The 12,783-nt window shown below is 40.1% G+C and overlaps 2 protein-coding genes across 5 annotated transcripts; one reads left to right on the top strand and one right to left on the bottom strand.

The window, feature by feature from the left end:
- Nucleotides 1-703: 703 nt before the first annotated feature.
- Nucleotides 704-5,888, top strand: LOC120435667. 2 transcript variants are annotated; one of them, XM_039605500.1, is made up of 9 exons: nt 704-1,288; nt 2,642-2,660; nt 3,058-3,133; nt 4,133-4,221; nt 4,586-4,801; nt 4,991-5,062; nt 5,196-5,292; nt 5,430-5,556; nt 5,756-5,888. In XM_039605500.1, exons 3-9 carry the CDS (start codon nt 3,088-3,090, stop codon nt 5,772-5,774), a joined length of 666 nt encoding a protein of 221 aa, XP_039461434.1. In that variant the 5' UTR covers nt 704-1,288; nt 2,642-2,660; nt 3,058-3,087; the 3' UTR covers nt 5,775-5,888. The 2 variants fall into 2 exon arrangements, with proteins under 2 accessions (XP_039461434.1, XP_039461432.1); XM_039605498.1 differs by having other exon boundaries at nt 710-1,288; nt 2,639-2,660.
- LOC120435678 lies at nt 5,554-11,090 on the bottom strand. 3 transcript variants are annotated; one of them, XM_039605516.1, is made up of 3 exons: nt 10,646-11,090; nt 10,387-10,521; nt 5,554-5,904 (listed from the first exon to the last, which is right to left on the bottom strand). In XM_039605516.1, the coding sequence occupies exons 1-3, from the start codon at nt 10,731-10,733 to the stop codon at nt 5,786-5,788; spliced, it is 342 nt and encodes a 113-aa protein (XP_039461450.1). In that variant the 5' UTR covers nt 10,734-11,090; the 3' UTR covers nt 5,554-5,785. The 3 variants fall into 3 exon arrangements, with proteins under 3 accessions (XP_039461450.1, XP_039461446.1, XP_039461443.1); XM_039605512.1 differs by having other exon boundaries at nt 10,387-11,090; XM_039605509.1 differs by lacking the exon at nt 5,554-5,904 and having other exon boundaries at nt 9,976-10,521.
- Between the last annotated feature and the right edge of the window lie 1,693 nt (nt 11,091-12,783).

Below are 12,783 nucleotides of genomic sequence, written 5' to 3'. Positions count from 1 at the left end.
AAAGCCCCTTGCTGCAGGTCTCAGTGACTTTCTGCCTGGAGCTGAAGAGATAATTACACCATGACCATCCTGCGTTCATCATCAGCTCAGAGAAAAACGTGGATTTTCCTGCTCCGTTACACTTGATTTTTTCTGTTTTGTGACATCAGCACATCTCAAAACTCTACCCTTTGAAAGCTTTACGAGTTCAGCAAAGCTCTTAAATCTGACATACTTCAAACTGAAAAAGTGCCTTTACATAATAAAACATGGCACCATGAAGAAGAAGTATTGTCTTTATGTCTTCTCACAGCAGGAATCACATCTTAACAAGATTTCTAATCCAGCTTCTGTCAGTAATGTTGTGTTAATGTTGAAATGTGAGCTGTTTCTTTAAAGGGCCCATAGTCACAGCTGCCTCCACAACAACACACGTTCAACATGAGTGAAACTGAAACTCTGACTCTGTCTATGTGAAAGATTCATGGGGTCAACATCACATTAATCATTATGGAGTCGCCCCTGATATAAAACATGATATGATCCAAATGGAGGATCATGTTTATTATGAAGGAGAAAACCACAGAGAGAGGCTCAAACTGTTTGTGTCAGGCTGTGAAACACGTTAACTTCTGCTGTGAGTTTAATATTAAACATTCTTACTTGGTTAACTAGTAAAATGACAACACAGACTCATAAAGGGGAGCTGTACGAGTTCATGATGGACCACACATAGCACATCGATTTCCAGGAACCCGTGCTGCATCATGTGACTTAACCTTTAAGGCATCTTCAGGGCTGAAGAATGCTGCTGCCCAGGTCCTGATGTGGACATGAAAGCTGTCAAAGTGCCAGAACAGAATTTTAAAAATGTGCATGTCTTTGCATTAAATGCGTCATTGGGTGAGGCCAAATGTCTTTTGACATAACACTACAGTCATGAAGAGTGTGAGACAAAATGTAGACTCAGTTGTATCACAGCTGTTAACAGGACAAAGAGCTTTAAGAAGACATGAACAGCATTATTGTTGAATATCTTTGAATCCCACAGTAACAAACTTATTTCAGTGTTTCCTGTTGCTGTTGTCCTGTTTGTGTAAGAAGAGGCTGAATAAGCATCCATCAGTGGGAGGTTCCCATCAGGTGTCTCCACCGTGGACTCCACCTCCAACCCCGCTCTCCAGGATCCACATAAAGAGAGACGGACGGAGAGAGCAGCGTCCTCTTCACAGAGACACCAACAGAAGAATCACCAGAGAGCCTCCTGAGCAGCAGCCTTCATCCTCCTCATCCTCCATCAGAGCTGCAGGTAAGACGAGCTGCACACCTGGACTCTTGCTCTGCCTCTTGTAACACATCAGGACGGCTCAGTGGACACATGTCAGAGCTGAACAACACATCAGTGTTAGGACTGTTAACAGACTGCACAACAAACACATCACACACAGATGAAGGTGTGAAAGCTGACGTTTAGTGTTTTATCCAGATGTTAAAAGCTGAGCTGAGTGTTTTGGGGCTGGTGGTCATCATTCCTCCTGTTCTTACTGACATCAGGAGATCCTTTCCTGATGTGCTTGGAGCACAAAGCTCCACAGAGAATAGATTTGAATGTTTGTCTAATTTATCATTGTTGGAGACAAACTTCCTCAAACTGAACTAAACTAAAACAGAAACATTTTATTTGGGCCTCCAACCTGTTACATGGATACGACAGTGCTGTTGGTCTGTTAGTGTTTCCTGTCAGGAACCTCGCTTACTTTCAGCTCCAGCTGAGCTCAATATCCTGGCTTTTTATGCACTCACACTTTTATTTACTTGTTTTATCTGATTTATTATTTATTGTTGATTTACTGCCTGTTTTTATACAGTGTATATTTGTATAACTTCTACAGCACTTTGGTCAACAGGCTGCTTTAAACGTGCTGTATAAATAAACTCTGACTGACACATAAAGTAAAGCCAGCTTTGCATTGCTGGAATAATTTGGTGAATTTCCAACAAGCTGCTGACTCGCCCTCCTGCTCCTCCCTCACTTTTCTTCTTAATAAAGCTTCTTATGTCCATCGCTGATGAGCTTCAGCTGGTCAGCAAACACCAGTTTGTCAGACTTGGACCAATCAACACTGTCAGCTTACAGGTGCTGTCGGAGGAACGCAGCGCTGTGATTGGTTGGTGATGATTGGGTAGTCTGGTCAGAGACCTGAGTGTGACTTGTGCCCAGATAAACTGTGACGCCTGAACACATCTTTACTTTATAAACATTTATTTTTACTCTGGAGCCCCGAACGCCTCGGGCTGAAGACACGCCCACCTTTATTTAACCTTCAGAGCTAAAGAAAGCTGCTGCTCAGGTCCTGATGACAGAAACCTGTGAACACGTCAAAGCTGACAAAGAGTCCGAACACAGTTTGATGAATGTGTGAGTGGGTCACATGACACTGACAACATTGCTCAGTGGACACAAAAACACTGACAGGGTTTTTGTGTTGTTACAGAATAAAGTGATTTTATGTTGTTAATGTGTGATATTATATAGAGCTGATAATGTTTTATGTCATCTATAAGTTTGTCTTTGTATCACTGCTGTGACAGAGTGTGTTTGTGTATAATTTGACACATTAAACACTTCAATAACTGATTTTTGTCTTCTTGTTTTCAGCAGAATCACAAACACAGCACAGGTTGGTTTTACACAGAAACACAGCTCATGTTCATGTTTAAGCTCGAGGCAAATACTGAACTCTGTGAGCTAAAAGGAGATAATGTTGGGTTTGATGAGTCCAAACAACACAATGAAGTGAACTTAATACAAACCAGTTTACAACAGATGATCATACTTAATTCTCTGGATGGAGAAGGATTTACACTTTACATTTGTGAAATTAAACTTTATAGAAAATTGTGTTTTGTTGCAGTTAAGAGAGCAAATCAGTCAAATGTCAATGTGACGACTCATTTTTCACAGATGGATGGAGAAGAATAAAAACATTTGTTTTCTCTTTGTTTGTATAACAATTTACAACACTGAGTATAAATGTTAGAATTTTGTGCAGCTTTCTCAAAGTGTTTGTGTTTCAGGTATCTGTCAGCTGATTGGTTCTCTCCAACATGCTCCGCCCTCTGCTATTCCTGTGTACTCTCGTAACACTGACAGGTAAACACACACACCTGGCAGCCATTTTGAAAGTGTCCTCACAATACTCGAGTACAACAACATAAGAGGGACGATGAAGAAAGCTTTAAGTACAAATAATCTGACATCGTCAGCAAACTTTCATCTTTTTCCCACAATTTTAAATTATTATTTAACATTAAAGTAAAACAAAGAACCAAATAAACAAAAACAATAACTCAAAGAAAACAAACAACAATCTGCTCCTCCATCTTCAACCCTCAACATCCTCCAATCAGAGCTCTGCTCCAGAGAAAACACACGTTCAGATTTACACAGAAAACAACAACAAACCAGATGGATCACAAACAGCATAATTTGTGTTCATATTATTCATGAAATCAATAAATACAGTTAAAGTTGAATAATTGATTATCTCCTTATTAAATTTGTGAATGAAAAATAAAAATAAGCAAACAAAATGTCACTGGGACGTCGAGGTCAGGCTTTGTTTACTGACAGCTAACACTACCACAACTACTGCTACTCTGACAGTACTTAAGACATGAGAAAGGATTTATTCAATGAACTTCAACTCATACTGATGTGCAGAAATTATATTCTACATAATCAATCACCTAGCACCACCCAAGCCCACGTGACCCAACTGTTCCTAATTACTGCGATCAACCAAAACAACATTGATAATATCAAAATTACTGATCATAAAAATTATTTTAAAAAAATTAATTACTTTTCACAACAGTCAGAGTGAAAAGTTTGATCTTTTCAATTCAGCTTCTTATCTTTGCAATTGTATTTCCTTCAGCATCCAGAAGTCTTATCAAGCTGTCGTTCCCTGCTATCTTTGTTTTCAAGAACAGCTAACTGATGATGTCATAGTAAAGTTTTACAGTGATTGGTGAACAAACACTGTTTAATCCATTCATGAAGTCAGTGTTTCAGCCTGCAGCTCTCCCTGTTTGTCCAACCAGCTAACAGACTGTAGCTCACAGCTCTCATGTGTCTCTGTGTCTTCAGGTGCTCAGGAGACATTCACTGAGTCTTCAGTGGTGAACATCAGCTCATGTCCCATCACGTATTATGGACAGAAGTACGAGCAGCTCTATGTGAGTAGGATGAAGCCTGATGTTGTAGCAGATCTTTGTGTTTCCATCACTGTTGCTGTTTAGTCTCCACCTGTGGCAGAGATCATGTTTGCAGACTGAGTGAACATCAGCAGTTCATGAAGGTCACACACTCTCTGTTCCCGGGTTCAGGCCCTCAGAGGGCAGCTGGCTTTAAGCTCAGAGTCTCATTAATGTCCTCTGCAGTGATGCTGAGTATGTGAACATCAGCTGATGCAGCTTCCTGAAGCAGAGCGAGAGCTCTGACTGAAACCTGAGCAGCTCTGACACCAACAGTTCAGCTGTAAATGACTCAAAGCACAAAAGATGTTGATGTTTGACTCGTTGTGTCTCTGATTTTCCACAGGTGAACATGACATCTGGAAATGTTACCGTCTGTTTCAACGGCTTTTTCAGTCCTGAAACTGGAGGCGACTGTATTGTGGAGCGTTCAGTGGGCGCAAAAAGATTTTACTTTAGGACATTTCTACAACCTTCCTCTGATGATGAGAATTTCATTTATGAAAGTTTACCTACCATTAAACACAGTTTGGAATGCTATTTTTGGATATCTTTCTCTTATGTGAGTGTTTCTGTATCACACAGTTAAATCTGACTGGTGTCACTTTTCACAGTTTTACCTCAAATTAATTGTACAAACACTGAAAACCAAAAATAAAATTTGAGGTTTTATCACATCAAACACTTTTGTAAAAGCTTTTAGAGGAAACTTCCCGACTGTGTCTGAAACTTTTCTGTTTGCTCGTTACAGTTTGGTTTGGAGCTGTATCACTTTGGGACACAAACAGCTGTGGAGTTTTTCACATTTGTCCCTGATCCTGCGGTGAGTCTCTGAGTGTCTTTAAATAACTGTACATATCTGTTAATGTTTAAATACTACATTAAATACTTTCTAACACAAACATCGTTGTCTCTGCTTTGTGGTCGTAACATTGATTGTGTTTGTTTCTGTCCAGGAGTTTGAGCTTCAGGTCGGTGGAACCACAGTCGATACAGTGAATTCTCTTTATTCATCTCAATGTTTGTTAGACATCAGTGGATGCAGACACTCAGGTAAGTAAATCTAAAGCTCCAAACTCGACTTTGGGATTTTGTAAAATTGAACTATTTGAATGTTACAGTGATGTTTGTGCTCACAGTTGTTAAACGAGTCAGTGATCTGTGAGTGTTTTAATTCCTTCCATCATCAGGTCAGATGTATCGACCTGGTACAGTGATCAACTCTCCAGAAACCTGCTTCAGTCTCATGTGTAATGAGACCGCAGTCCTCCACAACTGCAGCTTTGTTCCGCTGCAGCATTGTCAAGGCAATAACATGTAAATATGTAATCTTTGTGTTTCAAAGAAAAGCTGTGATGACACAGAGACACGATGAGGGATCTTTCTTCTCAGGGCTGTTAGAAGCAGTTCTTTCAGAGCTGCTGAACTCAGTGGTTGTTGCTGTGAAATCAGCCTGTTTGTGTGTTTGACATGTTTCACTCAGTGTTTCCTCCACTTTGTCTCTGCTGTGATGCAGCTGGACAACTCCACGCTGACCCTCAACAGCTCACCTCAGCTGGTTAATGGTGTGCAGCTCTCTAAGGACCAAACTGGAGTCACTGCCAAGCTGTCGCTCTCCAACCTCAACATCTCTGTCTTCTTTGATGGCGCCACCGCACAGATCCACTTAGAAGGTACAGAAAATTAAAAGATTAATTCATGTAATGTAAACTGTAAACTGTGCTGTTATTTATTCTTCTGTGTTTGTCCAGTTTGAATATTGATGCTGATCTGACTCATTCTGTCCTGATCCTGTGCAGGACCTGCTGGTTCATCTGTGGAGGGTCTGTGTGGAAACTCCAGCAGGTCTCTGAGTGACCTGAGGCTCCCTGAGTACAGCTCCACCAGGTAAGACCTCATCACAAGCTCACAGTCCCTCTGACTGCTGCTGCTGATGTTGCAGATATTCTGTTTGTATGAATGAGCCTGAGCTTTGTTGTTTGTCGCCCCCTAGCTGTGAGATACAGTACAGTGAACCTGAGGACACCACGATCAGCTGCACCAGTGTGACTGAACGGTGAGCAGACTGATCCACACAGCAGGAAACATCTGTCTGTATCAAACGTTGACTTGACGTTGACACAGACAGATATGACCATGTGACTTTAGGACAAATGAAAGATAAAAACATCCGATAAGAAATAATAATTTTATTCTTCATTTTAGGTTTTTCCATCTGTGGAAGAGCTGCAATCTCCTGCAGGAGGCGACTTGATATTAGTCACATATAGCACTGATTAACACAGATGACTGAAAGAAATGTTTTATGGAAAAAGGAAAAAAAAAGGAAAAGTCACCAAAATAAGAAAATTCTATGAGGAAACTAGCAGCCCTGAGTCTGCAGGCAAAACATGAAAAGTCCACAGCGGTGATAGGTCCACCTATTCTTTGTTATGGTGCTTTACTGTTCCAATGAAACGAGAAGATCCCATTTTAAAGTACATCCTATGATCTCATTTGCCATATTCTCTTAATATCCTAGAGCTATTTCCAGGCAAGAATGTTGATGTTAGATTCTGTTTTAAATCAGGTTGTGATCCTAAAGTCACTCTCACAACACTGATTTTAGAGTAATGTACAACAATTGTAATTTCATTTAAATTTCAAAACTACCTTTTCTCCAGTGAGGGTTATGATGAAATTTAAGTTGTTCTCATAGTGAAAATGTCTTTATTCTATGAATTGATCACTTCAGTAATAGTAATATCACTTGCCACTTAGTTATATACATGTAGAATAGCACAACAAATGGGCCTTATGCTCTATCACACACACGCACACACACACAGTGGGGCCATTGTAAGTTCATATGAGACATTAAACAGATGGTGAGGCTCCTTCTGCTTATCAGGGAGGATTTGGGAGGAAAATCTCTAGGTCATGGCTGAGTAGAAAACAGGGCCGTGACTCTCTCTCTGTGAAAGGGAAGGTTGTAGGGATGAGCTGAACTGAAGGTATAGACACATGTGATGTGTTGAAGAATTTTCTTTGTCTGTGAGTTTGGTCAAAGCTTATAAGACATGAGCAACCCCATCTTGGTGTTTGATCAGAGTGCGTTTCTCCATATTGCAGTATGTTATGTTCAAAAGACTCACCGGGTGTTTGCAGGTTATTTTAAAACTAACCTACAAACACCCGGTTCTTTTGTGTGATTGCAGATTGCCCATGAGGGGACCCTTCTGCACAGCAGAAGTTTCAATTCACTTTTATCTATATATCACCAAATTACAACAACAGCCACCTGGAAGTGACTGTTAGTCACAAAAATTGTGGACAGAAAATAATTTTCCAATTCAGAATAAATCAAATTACTCAATTAACTCAAACTTAATTACTCAAATTAAATTACTCAATGGTTTCATTTATTATTACACTTTTTTTTCAGTCCTCTTACATCTAATCACAAAGTGTGTACAGGCTGGAGGACCGTACCTTAACTGTTAAGCTTACCTTTTTAACATATGATGTCTGTGTACTGACATAATATCAAATATGAAAGAGTTTATGACTTCTGTTTTTCTTCTCTCAAAGAAAAGACAGAAAATTTCACAATTTGTGAAGTTACAGCACAATTTCTCCAAATGTGCACTTCTTTTTCAGTCAGTGTGCTTTTTCAGCATCCACACAGCCAAAATATATTGCTTGTATAATGCTGTAGTCTCTTGCGCTTTACCATTTTCTCCCCAGTACCACAAAGGGTGATTCCCAAAGTACGAGTCAATGAACAGAGACTCTAAAGCAAGAACAGAAAGATACAGGTTGAAGACCAAAGATTAAGGATTGTGTTTTTATAGTATGCAGTAAACCATCCCCTAGTCTTCTCAGCCTTGTTGCGTGTACCTTAGAAGTCAAATTATACATTAAAATATTTTTCAAATTATGACTAATTTAATTTAGAACTGAGATGCCAAGCTGTTATCAGAAATCTTATGCTCACCAGGAGCATGTATCCCCACTTTCTAAACGTTAAGGTGTCAAATCCATGACCCCAACATTAGGGTCATTACACACAGGCTAGAAGTGTAAGTTCAAACAAATTCACAGAACAGAAACAGAACCAAACTCAGCAGCCAAACAGTATGTCCTCAGTGCAGGGGTCCGTTCTTCGTACCTCGCTAAGTAAGTTAGCCGGATTTGATTGTTGACGATTTCGCGTGATCTTGGATCGTTCGGTTCTCCGAAGCTCATCCGGGACTTGCTGTCATAGCAACAGATCCGTAAGCGTAAACCTGCTCGGGAGCAGGTTTACTTTATGTAAACAGGATTAGATCGCGGCCACTCAGGTATGTCCGCTTCATTTATACGAAAGCAACAGCGATATTTCTCCAGTTTTGCCATAAATAAATATTATCAATGTAACTAAAGATAATGCAGTATTTGATTCTTTTATTGATTTCATACAGATACATACAGGTCATTTCCGAAAAAAAGGGAAATGTACTAGTAATCATTCTATTACATATATTTGATTATTTCAGATGTAATTCATATTTTAGAGTAGTAATAGTAAATTACTTCGTGTAATCAAGATGAGAGACCACGACTATAAAAGCGAAGGTGGATTTGGGAAGTCTGTCGCAGCCATGTCCTGTCCGTTCGTATACGCGAGCAACCCATTGCGGAAGGTGCAAGATTGATAAGGAGAGCGTATATTGCGGGATAGACAGGATCCTTCCTGTCCTTCCTCCTCTCTCTCTCTCTCTCTCTCTCTATTTTTTTTTAATATATATTGTTACGGGTCCGAAATTGAGGACGAGAGTAAAACAATGATGGTCCAGAAAAGGTCGATCAAACAATTGATTTTTAATGAATACACGCAGCGTGGGGAGATGTAAACTGGAAACCATCAGTTGTAAATCCCCACCCAAAAATACACTTCAGATTGCTTTTATAATATCAGGGTATTATGACGCCCCCTCATGCGTTTACAAGCACATAATTTGCATCTTAAGAACATTATTTGCCTCTTCTACAGACAATGATCAATTTTAAGAGATAACTACAGAGACAGGAGTTCCCCTTTCTGGCATCCTTTTCCAAATATGGTGATGAGGTCCCCATGGACTTGTCCTCCTCTTTGGCCCATCTTCTGTCACCTGTTACTAGGCAAACTCAAATGCAACAAGAAGCTGAATACATTCAGGCCTTTGCTCAGCTACTATTTTACTGTAATAATATACTCACCATATAAGCTTTTATGATTATAGATTTAACTCAACGATTTAAGTGGTTATAACTGCACCTGTAATAAACATGTTAATATGTGATTATGATAACACCTGTAATACAAATTATAACATAATGCCAGCAACTTCAATAAATGCTTGGATGAAATGATAATTAATGCAATGATAAAGATGATGGTTATGTGAAATAATCCCTGTAATTCCACAATATATAGATATCTATCCATCTATCTATCTATATATAGATATATATATATAGCTGCCGGACATTTATTAAAGGACTTTCTCTGCACAAAGCATGAACTGTTTTTATTGGAAAATTACAAGACCAAGCAATTTGAAAAAAGTGTACTTAAACAGTAAATCAGATTTTTTTTTACTTAATACAAGATATTTTAGCTTGAAATAAGTGAAAAAAATCTGCCAATGAAACAAGTGAAAATTGTCTAGTTTTTTTTTCTAGTTTTAAGATTTACTGTCTTGAAACAAGTTCCTTTAGCTTACTGAAATGTTGCCCTTTAGCTGATTCTGTCTTATTTTAAGTGTAATGAGATAATTTTGACTAGAAATAAGACAAATACTCTTGGTAAGATTTTGAGTTTTTGCAGTGTGAGCGCTCGGAAAACAGTACAAAAAGGGCGGTGTAGACACAGCCTCTTGAAGAGGGGCGAGTGAAGACTGACTGAGCCATTAACTGGGCTACTGACTGAGCCATGGACTGAAATGTGGGTTGTAGTGACTCTAGTGGTGATGATAGCTGAGTAGCTGACTGAATTGGTGGCTGAACAGGTTGCACTGACAGAAGTGGAGCAGGTGAAGTAGGGAAATCACTAGGAGTACTGTCCCCTATCACAAAACACTCAGCCCCTGAGTACAAAGTCCGTAAGTCAGAAACAACCTGATCAGTGTCCTTTACACTCACCACAGCCGGGCGCGCTGTAGTCCCAAACTCGGGTTGCGGAATGATGCGCTGGCGGCACGATTGTTGCTTCCTTGTGGAAGAGGAAGCAGGGGTGCCTGAAGGAAAGGAGGTAGAACTCTGTTGCGGCTGCTCCTGCTGCGGGGTGGAAATGACAACCGCTCCCGTCAATACCACAGGAGTGAGAGGAAGCGTGGTAGGGTGATGATGGCGAGAGTAGCATTTCTTCTTTAAAAGTGGATCGAGTGATTTGGCCACAAACCTTGGTGAAAATACTGCTGACGCCGAGAACACCAAACGGCGAGTGCCTCCAGAAGGGCAGCTGAATCTTCCTTCCCAGGACCGCCCATGTCAAACAGTTCAAAAGTTCAGCCTCGCTCTCAGAGCTGTTATTATGCATTTTGGTCCATTAATGTCCAGGAAAGTGACAGTGGAGGCAGTGGACGACAAAAAATGATTAAAGAAAACTACCTCCAGCTGCCTCTTGTAGGGGTCCGCAGCGTGGATTATCCTCCCATAGTAATTCCACAACTGCGCGAGATAATTCCCCACTGAAACTAAACGTGAGTCCGCTGGATCCATGCTGGTCGTGTTGTACTGCCACGACTGGGGCAGCAGTCGTGTGGCAGAATAAATGAGGACTAGTGATGGGTCCAGCAACACTGATGCACTGACGCTTGTATCAAGCTCACCTAGCGATGCCTGTATCGGTGCGTGCGTCGCTTTAAGAAAAAGTCACGTGATCGATACAGCTGCTGTATCGCTCATTGCCAACGCGCCAAACTGTGTTTAAAAGGTACCGCATCCGTGTCTGCCAACGGAACGAGTCGCCACCAAAAAACACACAAAATTACTCTCGCAAAGATAAAAAAAAAAATTAAAAAAATACACATCTCTCCAAAAACAAAACGGAGCCCGAAAGAAAAAGAAATGTTTCTGCTGTGTGGGATCATTTTGATCTTTTCACTGCAAATAAGGTAACTGTTTGTCTGTCTTTGTTTCAGTGTAATCTATCAGAATAGGAAAAACAGCAATGTGACTTGCAGTGTAAATTATTTATTTCATTTTATGCAGGTTAAATGTCGCATCTGCTCTGCGTTTCTTACACAAACAAAAGCACCTCCTCAGTGTTACAGAGGCATTACAGAGCCAAACATGAAAATGAGGAGACAAACACACCGAGAATGAACACTGGTAGGCCTATATAGACACTGAATGGCTTTATCATCATTTTTTTTTTATTAATATGTGTTTTATTTTTTTGGAAATTAAGCATCTAGGAAGATTGTTCTGGACCAGGCAGGCCTGAATTCTATTATAAGGGACTGCCAACCCCTTAGTATTGTGGAGAGTGTCGGAGAGAAACATTCCAAGATCAGATGATCCTTTAAGGTACTGGGGGAAAAGGAAGACATCTTATCAGAACTTTTTCCACCTGGCTTTACAGTTTTTGTTTACCCCAGCTTCATCTGTGCCTGTGAGTTTTCCAAAGCTGGGGAAATGGTGTAAAAAAAAAAAAAAAAACGCAATAGACTGAATGCAAAAACATTGGATAAACCTATTTTTCTGAATAGAAATTTATAATAAACTCTGAGTCAAATGGGTAATATTACATTCACAATACTTTCATTTTAATTTTCACTTAATGTCATTCACAATATATTTTAAAGATGTCTACAATATTTGCAATATAAAAGATATAAAATGATTCCATGGAAAATACAATACCTTACAGTGTACAAGTATGACTAGGTCATTGAATCAGTGTCTGTTGTGAGTCTCAAGTAAGTTGCCTGCAATGATATTTAAGGTCCAGCAGGTGTCAGTATGGAGCAAAACAGCAACACTGTGTCGACACAGTATCGATGCAGTTTGGGGAATGTGCTGAAACGCTTCACGAGGCCTCATCTACCCATCACTAATGAGGACCCAAGATGCAGACGGTGATGGAGATGCGAGTGGAGGTTTATTTACAGTGAAAATAACAGAGGTGAGGGCAGAACTGAACATAACCCTAAACTGGGTAAAACTAACAAACAAACCTGGAACATAAGGTCAGCGGGAGAAACTCAGAGATGGCGGATGAGGAAGGCTGGACAGAGAGATGCAGAGGAACATAGTGAATGAACACAGACGACGTGACGAGGAGCACAGGCAGACACACAGTATAAATACACACACCAGGTAATCAGGAAATGGCACACAGGAGGGGACACAGCTGGAACTAATGGGCATAACGAGACACAAACCTACAAAGTAAAACAGGAAACTCACAGACTGTTTTACAACACAAACTCAGGGATACGAACAGAGCACAGAGGACAGACACAGGTAGGGCTGATAAAAACACTCAAGCACTAAACACAAGAACCAAACGCTAAGAACTAATACCAAAATCAG

The sequence above is a fragment of the Oreochromis aureus genome, linkage group 3 (assembly GCF_013358895.1).
Source record: "Oreochromis aureus strain Israel breed Guangdong linkage group 3, ZZ_aureus, whole genome shotgun sequence".
NCBI classification, from domain to species: Eukaryota; Metazoa; Chordata; class Actinopteri; order Cichliformes; family Cichlidae; genus Oreochromis; species Oreochromis aureus.
This window is presented reverse-complemented; position numbering and strand designations above follow the sequence as displayed.

Bases quoted from the DNA above. Each gene is read 5' to 3' on its own strand.
- LOC120435667 (XM_039605500.1), top strand. From the start codon at position 3,088: ATGCTCCGCCCTCTGCTATTCCTGTGTACTCTCGTAACACTGACAG. The intron at 3,134-4,132 runs GTAAACACACAC...CTGTGTCTTCAG, and splicing joins TACTCTCGTAACACTGACAG to GTGCTCAGGAGACATTCACT. The intron at 5,293-5,429 runs GTAAGTAAATCT...TTCCATCATCAG, and splicing joins CAGTGGATGCAGACACTCAG to GTCAGATGTATCGACCTGGT.
- LOC120435678 (XM_039605509.1), bottom strand. From the start codon at position 10,783: ATGCATAATAACAGCTCTGAGAGCGAGGCTGAACTTTTGAACTGTTTG. The intron at 10,522-10,645 runs GTTTGTGGCCAA...TCCACCCCGCAG, and splicing joins TCAGCAGTATTTTCACCAAG to CAGGAGCAGCCGCAACAGAG.